The sequence below is a fragment of the Taudactylus pleione genome, unplaced genomic scaffold (assembly GCF_031769625.1).
Source record: "Taudactylus pleione unplaced genomic scaffold, aTauple2 ptg001080l, whole genome shotgun sequence".
Lineage (NCBI taxonomy): Eukaryota > Metazoa > Chordata > Amphibia > Anura > Myobatrachidae > Taudactylus > Taudactylus pleione.
In genome coordinates, this window is record NW_028285481.1 from 1,489,728 (window position 1) to 1,510,791 (window position 21,064).

Here is a 21,064-nt window from a genome sequence, read left to right on the forward strand (position 1 = left end):
TATCCCTGCAACTTTCACGATTTAGGTGGGATAATCCTGCTTTTTAGGGTACTGTATCACCTGTGAGCTAGAGGAAAGATAGGAAGGAAACACTTCCACTGGCTTTTAGCGTGACTGGGGCAGCTCAATAGCTGGGGAATCAATGTGCATGAAGAGAAATGGGGGCATGTTGTTTGGCCACACCCCCTTTTAATATGCACACTGAAAGTTTATGCACTGTGACCCGATCATGTTGGTCTTTAATGCCCCCCAGTCTTGTGCCCGGGCCCCCAGAGCCTTAACCCAGCCCTGGATTTACTGTTTGTTAACTTTGATCTATAAGGATTTCATCACTTTGATTATAATTTCTCTTTAAGCAACAAATATTTATTTATTTTATATTCTTTTTGTAAATGAAGTAGTCATACTTTATAAAATCAATAACATTTTCTCTGTAGAGTTAAAGCTCCTAGATAGTTTAATTAGTTTTGAGTTCTATTGATCAGCTATAGGTAAACAACATAAAATTCATTGAACTAAAACAAATTGTGATTAGGACAACAAAAGACATTTAATTAACTTTTCCGGGTGCAACAGTTCCATAGGCCATGTTCCTTGAGTTGGCAATGCTGAGAAGTCCAAAGGGATCTGTAGGGTGATGCACAGTATGAGAGCTGATGTCACTTCCATGGTTGTCTTTTGCCCAGGAGTATTCAGATCCAGGGATTGTTATCCACTCAATGTCCTTTGAAGACTTCCCATCAATAGGAACACTCGATGTCTTGGTTATAATAACATCTGAATTAGTATGAAACGTCTCTGGTATATTGAGGTCACATGCGATGCTTGATAGATTATTATAGTCTAGGTCAACTAGTGATGAACCTAATATTTTGGTATTAGCTCATAATTGATTGAGTACACAGGATCAATACTAATCACGCTCAGTATGGACTGTGTAAGATTCAGAAGCTTTTTTCCAACATCATATTTAATCAAAAATTCTGTACTATATTTGTACTCAATGGAAGTGTATTCAGAAGGCCTAAAAAGGGCATTATCATTACTAGCCTGTAAGGACAATCTTGGGATAAAGGATGAGGTTTCCCAATTTTCATCAGGAAGGAGATGCTCATAGACATGGGAACATCCTATGTTATTTTCAGCACACGTGTGCCCAGCTATAACAGCAACAGGTTGTTGAGAAACGATCTTAGTGCCCGAGAGATCATCTTTACTCTGAATTTGGATAACTTGGAATGGCTCAAGGATCGTTGTCATCTTCTGTCCCTTTAAGTAATTCTTCCCTTTAAAAGTTACAGAGCCCATTAGATAGATGTCAACAGTTGTTTGATTTTTGTTTGAAACCACAAGAAATTCTTTGTATTGATTTTTTGGTCCTTCATTAGGAGTATTTATTTTATATTTATGTCCAAGCAGATGTACAGGGTATATTAATATCACATCACCACTATTGTGTCTGTAATTACGAGACATCACAATGACATTGGCATCAGCTGTAATCACCACAGTTTGTGGAGATGTTTCTCCTTCTTTCGGCTCCGTAGATAATGTGATAGGAATTATTACAGTTTCCTTTTTCCCAACCGTCACAACTTTACTAAAATTAAAATTGGTAATAGTGATAGAAACGGTGGTGTTAGGTGATGTGCTGGTCACCAGAAGTTCTCGCTGTGGAGTCTCGGTAGAGTCACCATTCTGTAGGAAGTCTGTGATAAACGTTATTTCAAGAGAAGTAGCTCGGACTTTAGAGCCTGTAAATAACAATCATATTTACATTGACATTGTCATCTCTTTATCTTAATATACCATTATACAAACTGGCTCAGGAAATGTCAATTATTACTTTCTTTGTATAATAAAGAGTTTTTGTTTTTCATCAGTGTATTTAAAAGTTTGTAAAACACTTACACTTCACAGGGAAACCTACACATTCAGTTGTGGAATTAGCTAAACTACCAAAGATTCAGAGGAGAACATAGAATTTCTAATAAGGGATATTTTACAATGCAATGACAGCAGAAAGTAGGGGGGAGGGAGAGGGAGGGGATGAGAGAGAGAGAGGGGGGGAGAGAGAGGGGGAGAGAGAGGTAGAGAGGGAGGGAGAGGGAGGGGGAGGGAGAGAGGGGGAGAGAGAGGTAGAGGGGTATGGGGTAGGGAGGGAGGGAGAGGGAGGGGGAGAGAAGGGGAGGGAGGGAGAGAGGGGGAGGGAGGGAGAGAGGGGGAGGGAGAGAGAGAGGGGGGAGAGAGAGAGAGAGGGGGAGGGGGGGAGGGGGAGAGGGGGAGAGAGAGAGGGGGAGGGAGAGAGGGAGAGGGGGAGGGAGAGGGAGAGAGAGAGGGAGATATCCTTGCTGTATAGAGTGATACAGAAACCAAGTTACGGCACTCACAGCAATACAAACCCTAACTCTAATGCAGGATATGGGACATGTTTGCTCTGCTTGATCTCTCTATCAGTAACATCACAGAAACAGCTGGCAAAGGTCAGAGCTTAGACAGGGCCATGGTTAGGGGAGCAGAATAGAATACTCTCAATAGTTCTTTTTAACTCTTTTGATGCTGCTAAGGACATGTAGGATTCATCCACAACACATAGCACCAAAGTGGTAATGATTGTAAACACACTGGACAAAATAATGTGGAAAGACAAAGTGGTATAAGTTCAACGATGCAGGACCTGAATGTGCATGTAGATGGTGACACTAAAACTGTGGTAATTTCTAAATCCCCTTCACAGAGAGGACCCTGTTGTCATCAGCCAGTGTCCAGCGTCATTCCCTACCATCCAAGTGGGCACAGAGGGGGATATATCCTTGTAGCGAGCATAGAAAGCCACCGAGCCCATGAGTGGACATCTTTTTTCTTTAGCTGGGGACAACTTTCTTCTTTAGGTGGCCTTAATGAGAATGGAACTGCATTTCCGCCCTCATTCACGTCACTTACAGGCCCTTAGCATGAAGGGGAAATAAGCTCTACCCTAAAACAATTGGATGATCAGAGGTATTCATACAATGCAAATTTGTTCAGATATTGTTTCTTTTCCAGGTGGAACCATAGGTCGTACACATGGTGTGACTTTGTGGCAAAAAGGAGCCATTGTTTTTGGCCAAGAGCAAGATCATAGTTAGAGGAGGTGGCGGTATTTGTTGGTGTGCCCTCAAAGACAGTGAGCAGTATCCATCTACAATGGAAGAAGCATGGATACCAAGAATCTCAGCAGCAGAACAGTGACCGAAAGTCAGTCATGACAAATCGGGACCACCTGGCATTTAGTGCACCTAGCAACCAGCAAATGCATAAGGAACTGCTTCAACAGTACAATTAAAATCTAATTAAATACCCGGCACTGGGTAGGAGATTCCTTCAATCACCTCTAAGAGCAGCTGTGTATAGGCAGCCAGCCCAAAAACAACAATAAAGATTAAAAATAACACAGCGCTATAGTGGTAAGTAATTACCAACAGACAAATAATTTAATATAACAATTTATGTACACATTGCTTATATGTCCTAAAACATTTTGTATGCATCAATTCAAAGCAGCCATGTATACAAATTGTAAGTACCAATTGATATATTCATATCACTCTTCAAAAATTTATTCTTGTATACAGTATGTTATTAAACCTTAATGGATTAATCTTAATGTCCAAATAAAATGATATGTAAGTTGATTAAATTGTATATCTAAAACAATGATATTCCATATAGCAAAATTCACATAATCTCTGCAATTCCTCATCGGCTGGTTATATACCTGCAACAGATTTTATGGCATTACATTTCAAACCTGTAGTGGATAATAGTCCATTTCTCACAGATTACCAATGGAGCTAACTGTCCTTAAGCTGTTACTGGAGACAAATCTCCCCGCTGGTGTTCAAGCCTCTGCTCCTGTATTACAGAGTGTCCTTCACCTCCATTTGGTATATTTATAACCTGTGTGTGGACGTCGTTACAGAGACTGGCAGAGCTCGCTTGCGACATGCCAAAAAGGGCTCTGGTGAGGTCACTCACTGCTGATCTCCAGACACCATCTCCGTTCACAGGTTTAATCACTCCACTGATAGTACTGTGTATATGTGCCGTAGTCTCAAGTTGCAGCTTGTATCCAATCGCTGTTGCAGTATTGTAGCAGATTTATTCTATGAGTATACCCATCAATAAACCATTACATAACTCAAAGTGTTAGTAGCCCAGTAAAAGACCTCTTGACGTGTTTCTTCTAAACAAATCAGATTTTTTCCAAATGAAATTGGCATATACTGGGTACTTCACAGATCAATCTATTATCCATTCCCTTAATTGATTTAACAGTTAGCATGTGTGCAGAGCCGGCCCTAGGCATAGACAAACTAAGCAAATGCCTAGGGGCATCCAAGCCCACCTATGGTCGGTGGAGGTTTGGTGCAGGCATGGCCGGGGCACCTGCTGCCGCCCTTTGTAGAGACTCTGGCAGCTGCTGCTGCCGCTGCACAGCTCAGCTGACAGCTTCGATTGGGCCTGGCAGCAGCAAACAGTGAGCGGGCAGCAGCAGACGCTGGCCAGTGGTTAGTGCTGGACCGGCTCTGAGGCATCACACAATCAAATCAGCTTCTTCGCATGGGCAGAGGATCATTCAGGACTTTAAGTAATGGGAATGGGAGGGCTGCTGTACCATGGGCCTTTGTGGAGCTCGGAGTAGTGAGTCACACCTTACGACTCTGGGCTCCACCTCCAGCAATCATCACACACAGCTGCGGCCTGCCAGGCTGAGACAGGAAAAGCGGGTCTGCCATCTGCGGCTTTCTGTACCTTGAGTCGGACAGCTCTGCAAGCTGTGCTCAAATAAAGTAAGTTTGCAACTGGGAGAGGGCCGGGGTGCTGTGGTGCTCACTGCTGGGAGAGGGGTGTTCTGCTGGGATAGGGGTGGTCTGTGCTGATACTGTGCTGGGATAGGGGGGTGCTGTGCTGGGTGAGGGCCCCTTCTGTGAGGCCACACCCCTTTTCAGGATCCCACAGGGAAGGGGGCACCACCCAAAATCTTGCCTAGGGCACTAATTTGGCTAGAGCCGGCTCTGCATTTTTAATACTTAAGGCTTCCAAATGATTGTTGCTTATAAACTTATATAACAATCCCATGTAAAATCCATTTAATACATAAAACATGTTTTAATAATTATGAACAAGAGTTGCAAGGAGAATCATTCTACAGGAATGGAATTGCAAGAAACATTATTCCACAGGGATATTTTTTTCTTAATATTAATTACTGTATGATCACTATTCCTATATATTACCCTAGCAATCAAAACCATAACCACTTAGTCTACATATACTCCTTATATTTACACCCCCGCCATGTATTTCAAGTTGTGTATATTTTCCATATGGTGAATAATAACACCCTATTAAACTATACCTTTTAAATCAATTGTTACATAGAGAACCACTAGGGAGAGACAGTCAAATTCATTAATTCGATAAACTTCCCCAATACACAGATCCAATAAGTTTCACTAACGCATAGTAGAATTTTTCCACAAGAAATATTTTTTTTATTTTTAATTACTGTATGATCACTTATTCTTATATATTGCCGGTCAACACTATATCCACATATTTTACATAAACTCCATATATTCACACCCCCAACATGTACTTCAGGTTATGTTATTTATGAGGTAAATAACAAAACCCTATTAAATATATATAATTTCAATCAATTTGATTCATTGAGCCCCACTGGAGAAAGTTAAATTCATTGATCCAATAAGCTTCCCTAATACATAGGCCCATATTCAATTTGAGGCGAAAAGTCCATACTTTTTGCCTGCTGGACTTTTCGCCTCCTTCGCCTGTTTTCCAGGTGGAAAAGTTTTGCACGCGTGCTCGCTATTCCCCGTATTCAATTCCATAGTAAGCAAAATCGGGAACCGGCGAAACTTGAATGCATGAAAAAAACAGGAATTTTTGGGAAATAGTCCTTGGACCCCCAAAGGATGTCCAGACCTGGGGGATCACTATGGGTCTACCCGTTTTTGCCTGCAGAAGAAAGTTGGGTTTTTAAATAGCTGCAGCAGGTGCATAAATGCGGCTTGGAAGAAGGTGATGCAGAAGAGCATTTAGACATTTTTTTTGCGGAAAAATATCTATGCCCATCAAATTTGGGATACATGAAAATGGGTGCAAGCATATTTTTAAGTCCTTTAAATGATTTTTAAAAAATCTGCAAAAATACACCTGCCGCTACTCTCGCAATGAAGAAAACACCTGCCGCATATAAGAGAACCCTTCTGGACTCCATTTCGCTAATTTAGAAGTGTGATCACTATTTTTTTTTTTTTTTTTTAAACTCAAAATTTAAATAAATGTGTTGCAGAGATTATGTAAATTTTGCTCTGTGGAAAAATAACAGAGATATAGAATTTAACCGACATACATATCAATTTATTTGGAAATAAGATTAATCCATTAATGTTAAATTATTAACAAATCCAAGAATACATTCTTTGACGTGTGATATGAATATATCAATTGATACTTACACTTTGTATACATGGTTGCTTTGAATACATACAAAATGTTTAGAACTATTTAATATACTGTACACAATGTATAATAAATTATTATATGAAATTATTTGTCTGTTGGTAATTATTCACCACTATACAGTAGCACTGTGTTATTTTTAATCCAACAGTACAATGCCAGAACCGGCCAAACAGTACCGGAATTAACTCTTCGGCGTGAATGGCATAGGTTACGAATTTTCAGACATATAGCTCGGGTGTGTCCCAGGGCTGGGGAAGCGTTCAATGAACTGAGCAGAAAGGAGGTGGAAGTGTCATGTTTTAGGGGTGTATTTTGAGTGCTGGAGCTGGACCCTTGGCCAAGGTGTCGAATTGCATGAAAGCGGTGGAATATGTGACATTGTTGTATTATGCGGTTTTGCCATTTGTCCAGTTTCTGAAATATGAAGACCATCTCATGGAACCACTGTTTCAGGATGATGACTGTACTGGCCATCATGCTAGGATTGTACAGGATTGGTTTGCAGAGCACCAGACTGGGGTGCTACATCTAACGTGGCTCTCCAATTCCCTAGATCTCAAGGTTATGGAGAAAATTAGGGTCATGTTGGAATGGGCTGTGAAGAAGAAACACAAACACTATCCCAATATGGCTGCATTGAAGGAATATTGCTCATGGAATAGGTGCAATGCGATACGAATGTGATCCAGAGTCATATTGATAGCAATGCTCAGAAAATCTGAGATGTCATTAAAGCAGGTGGTGATGTAATGCCATATTAACATCTAATGTGAGCATTCCATATTATTTTGTCCTGTTTGTTTATTATTGCACCAATATGCAATGATATTATAGTACTGAGGGGCACGGCTTATGTAACTGCACTGCACAAAATAGTGTAGACCTATGGGATGGGTTTGGGAAACAGAAAATGCCCCATCTACCCATCCTGGGAGCTAGACTTGCAGGAATTCCTTTACTATATTACAGATTACCGTAAAGAGACCTACATGATAATAGTCCTATTTTTGTACAATAAAATACACAAAGTAAGATTAGTATATCTGGATGTTTTTTCTCATATGTCATATATAATTAGAAATACTACAATTAAAAAGTTTGAGTTTAAATTCTCGCCCCAACCTGTAATAGTGTAAGCTTAAAATGTCCTTTAACTGAACCTTTAATTTTACTGGTTACTGTAATATTATACCATGCTATATTTTGTTATAGAAGATACTCACCAAATGCATTTATTATAGGCCCAGATATTACGCCATGTTTGGAAAGAGGTCCGCCTACTTGTAACATAAATAAATATATATATATATTATCTTACTGTGACAATAGAACATGTGTGCATTAATATTGACCTAAAATCAGATTATACCAAAATCAAGTTTTATAGCAAATAAAAGAACTTTCCAGAATTTCTACCTCCTGCAGTTTAGGATTTTTTCTTTATTAGACTATTCAAATTAATGTTTTCATTTACATCCATATAATTTACATATTAGTTAAAAGTATATTATTATACAGCAGACTGTGAATAAACTTATCATCAGAACTTCCCATTGTAGGATCTCATTATGGCTGTTCTTTCCCAAATGAAAGCAGGATATTAAATTCCAAATAAATTGTGATACCTATTTTGGGTCTGTTATTCGTTGGGTCACAATCCGAGATGGATTAAGCTACAATAGCCATTACACATGTGTTACAGCAGCTCTAGCACACATTGCACAAAAAGTTTGACCAGTTTCAGATGCTGGTGAAGGACCAGATGGCAGTGATGCCCTCCAATATTTTTTCCAATATTTTTTAGGGACAAACTAGCTGATGATTAAATGATGATGATGGAGCTAGCAAAGTTAAAGTAATGTTCACCTAGAGTAACGGAGGCAGAGGAGGTACCTTGTAGTGATAATTCCAAAGAAGATAATAAATTTGCCTTCTCTTTTTATAACCATCACCAATGTTGATATTGTAATCAACACCACCATTGGCCCCAGATGAGAACCATGCTTCATCAGTAACAAAGCAGCTGGCAGATGGTATAAACAATGAAGAATGGATGCAAGGTGACACCGCATTATACAGCATCCACTGTAGATGTATCTTTCGTAAAGTTTTGCTCACATTGATAACCACCTGCAGTATTATATAACCTGCACTATATGTTGAAGTGAGATTGGTTCTAATAATTTATTTCCACACAACAGGAACATCAGGGGTGTAAACTTTCTATATGATGCAGTAGCACCGTAGCAGGATGGCAGTGCACTCTGTGCTGCACTGACGCCCATCTCGCTCCCCCCCCCGCCCGATCATCCCCATAAGTGCATACCTTTGTGCCCGACCTAGGGTTGGAGGGTGGGGATATCCTTAGCATTGCTCTGTGAGAGCCTCATAGCACTCCAGGAGGTCTCTTCCTGCAGACCTCCGGAGCCGGACAGGTAGCATCCAGTGACCTTGCAGGATTCTGCCCTGTGCAGAGGCATTGGCTGCACCACCCTCCCTATGGCCCCATGATGCAGTGAACCCAGAGGCTGTGTGTAATGTGAGAAAGAAAAAAAGAGTTTTCCAAAAAGCTTTTTACCACTTTAGAGACTTACACGCAAAATGTCTTGGACTTGGCCAAGGGCATCCTCATGTCCTACAATCAATAGGCAAGTTCAGGACTATAGAGAGCAATGCTTGGCCCAGGTAATGGGGGAGGTGTGGCCATGCAAGCTTAAAAAAAATCTATGAAAATTGCTGTGTGGATAGCTGTATGCTGTGGAGTTTAGTGTTGTTCCCCCTGCACAGCTGGGCCCCTTAGACAAGCCTGGGACTAAGTAAATAGTACCCACTTCCCCATATGCTCAGTGCCAATGGGTGAGTTCCCACAAGCACTCACCCTCCCACAAGTTATTGTTGAACCGACATGAAAAGGATTGTGGGGTCTATTTACTAAGCAGTGTTAGGAGACAGAGTGAAAAGTGATAAGAAAGTGATAAGTTAATAGCCAAAAAGCTCCCAACTGTCATCTCACAGGCTGAGTTTGAAAAATGACAATTGGGAGCTGATTGGCTGGCACCTTATAACTTTCTTATCATTTTATCTCTGTCTCCTAACACTGCTTAGTGAATAGACCCCTGAGTGAGATGTCTCCAGCCCCTCCAAAGAGAGATTATTTGTCTCCACTTGGGTGAGACTCTTGAGCTTCATAACTTTGATGAAGCCCAACTTTTTCCCCTGAATAGTGACTGATCCAAATACTGTAAGAAGACAAAAATGCTGGTTTATGATGGCAAAGGGGCATCTGAACTGATGAGCTTAGAAAGGTTTCCATGATATTGGGCACATGGATACTCCCCACTAACATTCCCTCAAAAAGATTTAAGAGTAGGGCAAGTAATTTTCTTGGCCATTAAAGTTCAGAATGCTGTAACCTAGATGACCTGCATCCAGTCAGGGGCATCGTCTGGCATCTCTATATACAGAATTGTATCTATTTATATTGTATACTCCAGATTTCTTCTATTGTTCTTTGATGGAATGTAACAACCAATCACAGGACAGCCAGCCGTTAAGTGCAGGGGAACCACTAGATCATGTCTATTCTCAGTCCATGTTGGTTGATGCTGTCTATGATGTAACACTTTTCCCTGACTTTCACCCATGGAAGTGACATCATTGTAATCTGTTCTGTATGTGTTCTGTAGGTAGGTAATGTTTATTATACACCATAGAAATAACTTTCACCTGCAACTGTCCCTGGATTGTTTGTCCATGACCAATAAAGAAAAGCTTAAACTGTTCTCCTGCTCTTATTAATTAAACAAATGTCTCTATGCTCTGGCCATAGCTACTGGGATCAATGATCTTATTGCCCATATAAATGACCCTGCACACAGATGAGCAGCATGAGAGCTTGATGGGGTAGATACAATGTATCTATGCCCAGACCTGTCTGTGTGCCTAGCAAGGAGACATAACCTCATCCCCAGGATGGTATGATGGCATCTTTGGTGGTGTGCTTCTGCAGAAGGCCTGGTTTACACTGTGGTGTGTATCCATGTGCCCACGGACTTGGCAAAGCTCTGTGGTACCAGCACCCAACACATCTCCTTGCTGCCCTGCCTTCATTATGTAAAGCAGCTGTTGGCAGAAATTCCTTTTTACCTATTGGAGTACTGTTGGGGACTTCTAATTGTTTCAGATAAGACCCTGTCTCCAATTCATATTGTGATAATTATAATTACAGTAGAATACCCACTAATAGTCCCAATTTATTTCAACAGCCCTTTTTCTGGCTGTTTATGGTTGTGATAATGCCCGCTATGGATTTGGTAGCTACACCCCAAATTAAATGTGGTTTGCTGGGGTTGGACAGACAAAAACTGGGGTGTGAGTGGATATACAATCATATATTATAAACATGTCATCATGTAGAGCACAAGACAGATTATGATATAGAATTTATTTTAGGAAGATACACATATTTCTTTTCTGCTCTTTTTGCCCTGACCCAGTAACTTGGTTATTATACAGATGGCTGCTGGATTACAACTTTGTTGCTTTAGCAGATCCGTTATTTTGGAAGTGTTTGAAATACTGATGCAGTAATTTAGGTCTTACCACAAAACAATGCAATCCATGCACATAAGAGCACAATCTGATGGGCGCCCATCTCTGAAAAGGATACAAAAAAATAAAAGCTTTATTAGACAGTGAGGAGCATTATATGTCTATATATAACTTCATTGTAACTTATTCCTGTGTTAAAACAAAAGTCCTGTAAAACATGTGCACAATGTACAGTAGCTATTTTGTAAGCCGAGTTATATTTCCTAACACATTAAACAGTAGGAACTACGGAGAATGGTGCCTCCAGCGCTCAAAAAAATAGCTATATTTTTTTTTCTTTGCATTTACAAACTTGGTAGTATCATTCACTAAGTCGAAAAAAAAATGGTCATCTATTATTTGAACTTTGGCCCTCATTCAGAGTCACTCGCAAGCGGGCGCACGTACGTTAGGCGTACGTACAAAATTATTTAAATTCAATGGCTCGCTCGTATTTTCGTTTGCATCTAAAATTCCTCCCTAAACTCAGGCGACCCCTCCTCTAACTAACGAGCGTGCGAAATAGCGAGCGTACATCCCCGAAATGGCTTGAAGGGAACGCACGCACAAGTGAAACCGGAAGTGGCCTTGTCAGATGTCGATTACCTGCTCCTTTATTCTGCCTACCTCCCTCAATCGTATCATGCCAATCAATGTATCAATTAGCTTAATTGTTTTTTTTTTTTCAACACAATGCAAGAAACTTTACTCTTGTCCGTGTTTGTGTTTACCCGCAGAATACGTACGGATGGAACATTCGCTTTTATTGTTCAAAAAACATGTGAACCACAATTAAACAATTGTTCTATTGGTGTGAATCCCCGCATATTTTCCGGGGTTCATTTCTTTATTTAAATTTGCAAACGCATGTCACTGCATCAAGCCTATCATAACTCTCCAGAGATTTCTGGCCCTGTTGAACACATGACTCATACACTAACCAATAAAATTGCTCCTGTTAATTTCCAAAATACATTAGCCAATCAGAAATTTTTTGCACACTTTATCAAAAATGTTTTGTATGAAAAACTCCATTGCCATCATGAGAGCCTCCGCATTCACCAGGCGCGAGCTGCTGGTGCTTACGGAGGTGATGGATCGCCGTATCACCAGCCAGCCTCCACCCATCACCAACCGGCAGAAGCGCTCCGCGTATGCGGAGGCACGGTCCCGCCTGCGGTCCTTGGGTTCACGCCGCAACATCGGGCAGCTGGAGCGCAGGTGGTCAGACCTGCAACGGCGGACGCTCCGCTTGCTGGCATGCTTTCGCATGCAGATCCTTGAAAGTAAGTGTTATGTATTGTGGTTTTCATGTTTGTGTTTGTGGGGCAAACTGCGTGTGCATGTTTTCCTGTCTGTCCTATTTATTATTTGTCCTCATATCTGCGTGTGCATGTTTTCCTGTCTGTCCTATTTATTATTTGTCCTCATATCTGCGTGTGCATGTTTTCCTGTCTGTCCTATTTATTATTTGTCCTCATATCTGCATGTGCATGTTTTCCTGTCTGTCCTATTTATTATTTGTCCTCATATCTGCGTGTGCATGTTTTCCTGTCTGTCCTATTTATTATTTGTCCTCATATCTGCGTGTGCATGTTTTCCTGTCTGTCCTATTTATTATTTGTCCTCATATCTGCGTGTGCATGTTTTCCTGTCTGTACTATTTATTATTTGTCCTCATATCTGCGTGTGCATGTTTTCCTGTCTGTCCTATTTATTATTTGTCCTCATATCTGCGTGTGCATGTTTTCCTGTCTGTCCTATTTATTATTTGTCCTCATATCTGCGTGTGCATGTTTTCCTGTCTGTCCTATTTATTATTTGTTCTCATATCTGCGTGTGCATGTTTCCCTGTCTGTACTATTTATTATTTGTCCTCATATCTGCGTGTGCATGTTTTCCTGTCTGTCCTATTTATTATTTGTCCTCATATCTGCGTGTGCATGTTTTCCTGTCTGTCCTATTTATTATTTGTCCTCATATCTGCGTGTGCATGTTTTCCTGTCTGTCCTATTTATTATTTGTCCTCATATCTGCGTGTGCATGTTTTCCTGTCTGTCCTATTAATTATTTGTCCTCATATCTGTGTGTGCATGTTTTCCTGTCTGTCCTATTAATTATTTGTCCTCATATCAGCGTGTGCTTGTTTTCCCTCTATTTCTGTTTTTTTCATTCTACTCCTATTTGCATGTTTTTTGTTGGTGGTTTTTTTTTTTTATTTGGGCCCCGGATTTGCCCAGAAACTAACCTCAATTTGTTTGTCATATTTTAGGAGGACAGCCAAGACTACGCCGTCACTGTCCGGCCAGACGGCGTTCCCGGCCACTATCCCCAACCCCCAGCCAACACTCCACCCCAAATATTTCCCCTATACCCCACTCCTCCCCAGCCTTCCAAGACCCTCTCCCGGAACTGTCGGGCCTCCTTCCCCTCCGTCCCACTTCCCCCTCTCCTCCACCCACCCCTTTTCCAATTACCCCCTCCCCGGAGTCCATCATTACCCCTCCCCGTTCTTTGGGGAATGAAGGCTCCTCCGAGGAGGAACATGGAGGGACTTCCGGAGCTCCCATTTTGGCTCCCGTTATGTTTTTCTTTCACATTTTTTTTAACCACAAACTGTTTGTATGTAATCATGTGTCGTGCCTTTATTCGTGCTTGTTTGGTTTACTTTTGGTGATTTAGCAGTTTGCCTTTACCTCTTCCTGCTGATTTCAACATACACATATCACACCTGTGGGAATTTGTACATAGGCCTTGTATTTTTGGCAGCACCCCCTTTTTGTTTTGGTTTTTTTTTTTTCGGTTTAGGAGTGATTTCGTTGTGTTTTTGTTTTTTTAATGTGGATTCCCTATTGTTTTATTAATCCACACACTTTTCTCACCCACAGAGGAACAGAGGCGTCGACAAGAGGTGGACGATTGTGTTGGCCAGATGCGCCAACATGTCATTGGCATTCTTGTGGGCCTTGACCGGCTGTCTGGCATCCTTCGCCAGTAGTTTTTTTTGTTTATTTTCGTCTTGTAAATACATTTTTGAGTTCTAATATACGTTCTGGCTCATTCTTTTTTTCCAAATCAAAAATAGTTTTACCTGACATAAGTAGACTGTTCCTGCAAGGATTTCCCTTTTTTAAAAGTTAGATTGTGTTTTGTATTTGTATGTTAAACAGCCACAAGAAACACATAACAGTAACAATGTCATTTCCCTTTTTGGGTGTAGTGTCAATTAGATATTTCGCCATTTTACAGGTTCCTAGTTGGTGTGCAAGCTGCTTAGGCCAATCTTCAAAATCCAAAGGTTTGGACAGGCTTCCTTTTGGTGTGGGTTGGGAACCTGAAAACATATTTCAGTTTACATCAACTGGTGTCAGTACTGGTGTGTTAACCTAGTTACACTTGTTGTTAACGTCCAAAAAAAGGAAGACCATTTCACTCTCCAAACATTTATTCACAACATAAATGAGAAATCAAAGTGGTCAGTCCCAAAAAAAAAAACCAGTGATAATCTCAAATACAACACATACAAATAAAATATTTAAATAAAAAAAACAATCAAGAACTAGTTGACGAAGGACCATACCAACATGATTCCACAAACATGGCGTTGCGATATGGGTTCCAGAATATATGGCCAAAATCACCAGATCCAGGTTTGGTAAGGGTAGCAGGAAGTAGTGAGCGTTGGAGTGGGAAAGATTATGTGAACAAACAGAAGATGGTGAAAAAAAAAAAAAATTAGATGTTCGCAAACAAACACAAACACATTAGGTATAAACACTGTAGTTTGGGTCAAACTTACCTAAAAAATCTGGCCACCACATCATCGCGTATGGCCCCCCCACATACTGACCTCCGACCAACCTCGGGGGGGCCATCCTCAGGTAAGGCATCCTCTGGCTGCATTGGGACACCACTCCTTATGGCGATGTTGTGAAATATCCCACACAGGACCACAATTTTCGACACCATATCCGGCAAATACATGAGCTCGCCACCAGAGCGGTGGAGACATCTGAATCGGCCTTTTAAAAGGCCGATACAGCGCTCCACCACTTGCCTGGTGGCTGTAAGTGCGGAATTATACTCACTTTGTGGGCCTGGTGTGGGAGCCAAATAAGGAGTGAGCAGCCAGGACATGCAAGGGTATCCACTGTCTCCTGTTAAAAATAAGAGACAACATCAGGAACACTGTGTATCAAGCTTAACATTGTTATGTACTAAAGGTCTCCACTTACCCAGAAGCCACGCATCACCAGCTTGTAGGTTGGTTAATTTCTGCCATATCCCTGATTGCCGGATGACGAAGGAGTCATGTGCACTTCCTGGTAACTTAGCATTTCTTGGACAGGATCTGGAGGGAGGCATCACATACCACCATTACATTCAGGGAGTGATAGTGTTTCCTGTTTCTAAATATTGCCTCCTGCCGTGCTGGAGGCTGAAGTGGTATGTGAGTACCATCGACAACCCCTATGATGTGTGGGAAGCCAGCTATTTGGTAAAAATTGGCCTTGGCCATACTAAGGGCACCCATATCCAAAGGCATTTGAATAAAATGATGAAGGTGCTTGAAAAGTGCCTCCATCACTGCCCTCAGGATCCGGGAAAAGGAGGATTGGGAGATGCCCGCCACTATTCCCACCATTGTTTGAAACGATCCTGAGGCACAGAAATGTAACACCGCCATAAATTGCGTCAGTGGTGGTATTGCTGTTGGACTGTCAATTTGCCGCTCAAGATCACTTTCTATTAATGAGAGAGTGTCTATGATGATTTTGGGAGGTAGACGGTAGCATCTTAAAACCTCATCATCGGGCATTCCAAAAAGGGTGACACATGTTCGAAATATCTGGGGCCTTGCATGCCTACGATGCCTACGCCTGGGATGAGATTGAGGTTGGTCGGCTTCCGGGAGCATGGCCAGAACAATCCGCCCCAGATCAACCTGAAATTCAAAGATTTCAAAGTAAGGCTTTTGACCCACCCCAAAACTATATTAAAACAACTTAGCTTTATGATACCATCCATTGCTGCTTACATGCTGGGGTATTGTCATGATACGTCCAAACTGAAAATAAACACCAAAATTACTTGACACATTTTACTCTGTGCATTTTTGTTTATACATTTTGTGCTAGACCAAAGTTAAAATATGCCAAACACCCATTTAGCAAAACCGCAAAGCGACATTTAACACAGTACATCAAAACGGGTCGCAATGTTGGCTCAAAAAGCGAAAGATAAACCACCAAAAAGTTAGAATGATTATTAAGCTGTTTAAAATGCGCTAATTAGTTCGCTAATACAAGTCACAAGAGTAACTACTAAAAATGCGCTAATTAGTTCGCTAATACAAGTCACAAGAGTAACTACTAAAAATGCGCTAATTAGTTCGCTAATACAAGTCACAAGAGTAACTACTAAAAATGCGCTAATTAGTTCGCTAATACAAGTCACAAGAGTAACTACTAAAAATGCGCTAATTAGTTCGCTAATACAAGTCACAAGAGTAACTACTAAAAATGCGCTAATTAGTTCGCTAATACAAGTCACAAGAGTAACTACTAAAAATGCGCTAATTAGTTCGCTAATACAAGTCACAAGAGTAACTACTAAAAATGCGCTAATTAGTTCGCAAATACAAGTCACAAGAGTAACTACTAAAAATGCGCTAATTAGTTTGCTAATACAAAATAAAAAATGGACTTACCAAGAGCAAATATCTAAGATGCAAAATCAAAAGGTCTTTGGGGTCGAAAATAAACAAAATCTAAAATAGAAGAAATTAGGGATCCAAAAATTACAAAATATACGAAACACAATGAAACAACAATTGAACAAAAGTTAGACTTCACAAAACTTACCAAATCAACAAACGAGGTCCCAAAAATATAAACCAACAAAGATAACGGAAAAAAAAACGCAAATCTAACCAACAAACGAATCTCCAACCTCCAACTCCTTTCTACGCAATCAATAAACTCCAGCCAAGATAACCTCCAACAATTCAAAAACGCCACCTCGACTTGAGACACACCAAGCCATAAATAGTGTTTCGTTTCCCGCACAAATTAAGGAGGGATCATAGGGCCGCACAATCAATGATGCGGCCACAAAATAAGGACGCATGTATAAATACGTCACGAAAACACATTCAAATTCTGGTGTATTTCTTGTTTGGACCTCAGACATGGCGACAGACCAGGGAAAAAATGCACAAGAGTCAGGCGGTAAGTCTTTCATGCATTTTCTATCAATGATTCATTTGAAACATAAGATTAGGCAAGTTGTGATTTTGTGAATTCTGTAAATTTACACAAATAGGTGAGGAGGATGACATGGAAGAGGCTGCTGGGCCCAGTATTCCTGCCAAAGCGGGCAAAAAAAAAAGGCAGCCACATTTCACAAGAAAGGAGATGGAGGTTTTGATCCAGAAGTGTGTGGACATCCTGCCACAGGCAGACAGGAATATGAGTCTAAGCCAGAAGTGGAGAATGTGGGAAGAGGTAGCCGTTGCTGTCAATAGAGTGGGTGATTATGTCCGTCTAGCCCGGGATGTCAAACGGCGGTAAGTATACCCTTGTCCCCCCTAAAAACAAACCCCATTTTAAACCAAAGGATAATGGCTTCCATTTTTCCCCACAGATGGGGCAACTTCAAATATCGCCTAAAGCAAAAACTCGCGGACAGGGCTAGGCATGCAAGGGGGACAGGTGGGGGTCCCACCCCTGTGTCATTGGAGTTGATGGATTTAGAAGAGCTGGCACAGGGGTGTGTGCAGCCTGTGGAGGTGTTTGGCGTGTCCAACATGGATACGGACATGCCAGACTTTGCGGCTCCTCATGTTGGCCCAGGTAAGTATTGTGATGTCACCAACTCTGAAATGCTATTGTGCCAATATGTAGATTCTAATGTGACTCTTTTCTCATTTTTCAAACAGAGACACAGGCGGATGAGTCTGCTCCAGAGGGAAGCCTTGGCCGCAGAATTTCTGCTGGCTCTGCAGGGGAGGAACCAGTACATCCGGCTGAGGACCCTGCAGAAGCCAGTCCAGGGCGTGCCCCCTCGCAGGCAGTGGGCCTCCTCACAGAACTCAATTTCAAATCGGATTTCCATACGGAGATTCTGCAGAGGATGGACGCCAGTCTGACACGGGTGGCTGAGGCCCTGGAGCAAAATGCTGCGGCCAACATGACCATTGGTCAGGCCCTGGCGGAAAATACCAGGGCCAACATCCGCATCGCCGATGCCCTGGAGCAGCTCGTTCGCCAGCACATGGTGGAGCCGACCTCCCTTCCTGCCGGAACATCAGGATCCTCCACCTCTGGCACAACATCAGCCAATCCTCCAAATGTGACTAGCCCTGTGCCTAGTCCAGAGGCCACAACATCTGCCTCTGGACAGGCCAGCCCGATGGCATCCCGGACCCGGTCTGGCGCCCACCCTCCCCCATCCAAACGGGCGAAAAAACGGTGACAGCAATGGCGACTGTTCCCACACTCCTTCTGTGCTTGGCTCATATTCCTTTCTGGTCAAAACTTCCCTCTCCTTTCTTGTGAAATGTTTTTAAGTTATTTTTGTACGTTTATGTTATCAGTTATTGATTATTTATTTTTGATAAAAAGTATCTTTGCCAGAAAAAAAAAAAAAAATATTATGCCAATTGGTTTGTGTTTAAACAATAAATTTATGATAAAAATCTGACATTGTATTGTGACATTATTGTACAAATGGGTTACATTTAATCCTGGCCCTAAAGGCAAAAAAGGACACAAAAAACCATTTCATTTGTATAAAAAAAAGGCCTCTTGAAGGAACGTTTAAAAAATCACATAACAATGCAAATTCCACATTAAAAAAAAAAGGGGAGCTAATTAAAACATGATGACATTATTGTCACAATAGGCCATAAACAACAAATTGAGGCAAAAAAACCCCCCAAAAAATGTACGCCAATTGATTGTGTAATCCTGACATTAGCAGGTATGATTTCCACCTGCGTACGGTTTTGTGCTATCCCAATAAACTGCTTTCCAAACACATACCAAGCCGGTTTTCAATACAACACTAATTGCTTTTTTGACCACCCGCGATTAATCGCTGCAACATCATGGAGTCCCGGGACGGAGGAGAAGGCCATCGCCAATGTGGTCGAGTAATCCAGACCCTAAACTGTGCGAGCATTTTGAAGGGAAAGAGGATGTTCCAGTGATGTATGTGACGGTCCGAACACCTTTGACTTTCGCATCTGCTAATGTATGTACGCCCCAAAAACGCCTCGCCACGCCTGCGTTTTTCCATCTCCACCCCCGTCAACACCCAAAAATGCCCTGTTCTGTCAATCACATTTGACATGTCACTTCCTGTATGCTATTTTAGGAACGACAGAAAAAAAGCTTGCAATCTGCCGTACGCACATGCGCAGTGTAACACCGACGCATGCGCGGTTAGTCAACATCGGAACGCAACGAGCGTACTGCTGTTTGCGAGTGGCTCTGAATGAGGGCCTTTGTTTTCTGTCTACCACAGATACTCTATATAAAGTCAGGGCTGATAGGAGGAATTGCAATCACAGAGGGGCACTGGTGGCAGATCCAGAGGGGGCAAGTGTGATCGCTGCCCCCACACATCATATAGGGAGAGAGAGTCCTGACTCTCTCCCTAGCCCAGCACACATCAGTCTGCTCATCCTGTTACAGGACCTTCAACAATCCTGGGTGAAGATTACCCACTTTCTCCCTCTCACCACCCCTGTATAAAACACAAGTGATGCTGATGTATGTATAAAACTCCTGAGAAAAATTGCAGTTTAATCAGTGAACTCTGATGTCATGGCTTATATTCAGTGACCTCACATGAGTGTTTAGAAAAACTTTAATAAATTTAATCAGGTCTCTCTTATGTATGGTTATTTGTTTATTTAATTTTCCAATTATATCAATATCTTGGTCAGCCTCGATGCTAGGCTTGTGAATATAGACTCAAGCAGTTAATCTTTTCTTTAATCAAAGATAATTCATTGCTAGATTGTTCAATTACCAACAGTATCAGATCACACGTACATTTGTTCAACATGGAAATCAATTTTTTGCAAAATGTAGGGTGATACGTATCTACCAATGATTGGACAATTTTGAGTCCTAAAACCCCTCAGTATCTTCTTTGATTTAAAATAGTCACTCAAAGATATACCATGGAGCCGAAAGTCAACTTTTTTAGTTCTATACGTAACCAGTCCCGGTAAATCAGACCAATGAATGTAGCCTTGGCTTGTTCATATAAACGCTCCTTAAAAAGAAGCACCTCTGCTTCCTATCTGAGATATTATTGTTAAAACTAATCTAGACACCATTTTTTCATCTACGAAGAAATTTGTTGTATATCACTATTTACACTTGATTATATAAACTATGATTATTCCACGGCCCACTTTATTATGCAGGTTTCTTGGTGACGGCTTTAGTATCATCACTACACATTATCACATCTCCACATGATGACATCATTGCTATGGTGCGTCTCCTGCATGTAGTGGTAATGATGACGGGATTTAAGGTTAGACATATTTGTATTTTGCTATTATCCTGAAGATAATTAATACAACTGAAATGTCGAGAAGTATATTGATTTGTTGTATACTATGCCCGAACGCTGCACCTTTATTTGCCTTATTTCTCCCTGTGCAGAGACAGAGGACCAAATTATTCAGTGTGCTTCAGTATTTTTGTGCTACCATGAAATGCATTAGAAATTGGTGAATTGTTGTCATATCCTGGATTAATGCTTAAAGATAAGAGCATACATTATATATATTGTATATGTGACTACTTCTGTATTATCCTTTATACCAAGCAGTAACAGGATTAAACTATGGATGTTTTTTATTCTTTCTGTTAAGAGATAAATTTGGGCTTCCGGTTCCGGCATCATGATGTGAGGA

At 41.2% G+C, this 21,064-nt stretch overlaps 1 protein-coding gene across 1 annotated transcript; it reads right to left on the reverse strand.

The window, feature by feature from the left end:
• Positions 1-550: 550 nt before the first annotated feature.
• Positions 551-7,008, reverse strand: LOC148453852 (peptidylaminoacyl-L/D-isomerase-like). The gene is made up of 4 exons (XM_088461618.1): positions 6,711-7,008; positions 3,065-3,181; positions 915-1,754; positions 551-864 (listed from the first exon to the last, which is right to left on the reverse strand). Exons 1-4 carry the CDS (start codon positions 7,006-7,008, stop codon positions 551-553), a joined length of 1,569 nt encoding a protein of 522 aa, XP_088317744.1.
• Between the last annotated feature and the right edge of the window lie 14,056 nt (positions 7,009-21,064).

Coding starts and splice junctions, on each gene's coding strand:
- LOC148453852 (XM_088461618.1), bottom strand. CDS start 7,008: ATGGCCAGTACAGTCATCATCCTGAAACAGTGGTTCCATGAGATGGTC. Junction 3,182..6,710: donor ACGCCGAAGAGTTAATTCCG/GTACTGTTTGGC, acceptor CTTCCATTGTAG/ATGGATACTGCTCACTGTCT. Junction 865..914: donor GTCCATACTGAGCGTGATTA/GTATTGATCCTG, acceptor CCAAAATATTAG/GTTCATCACTAGTTGACCTA.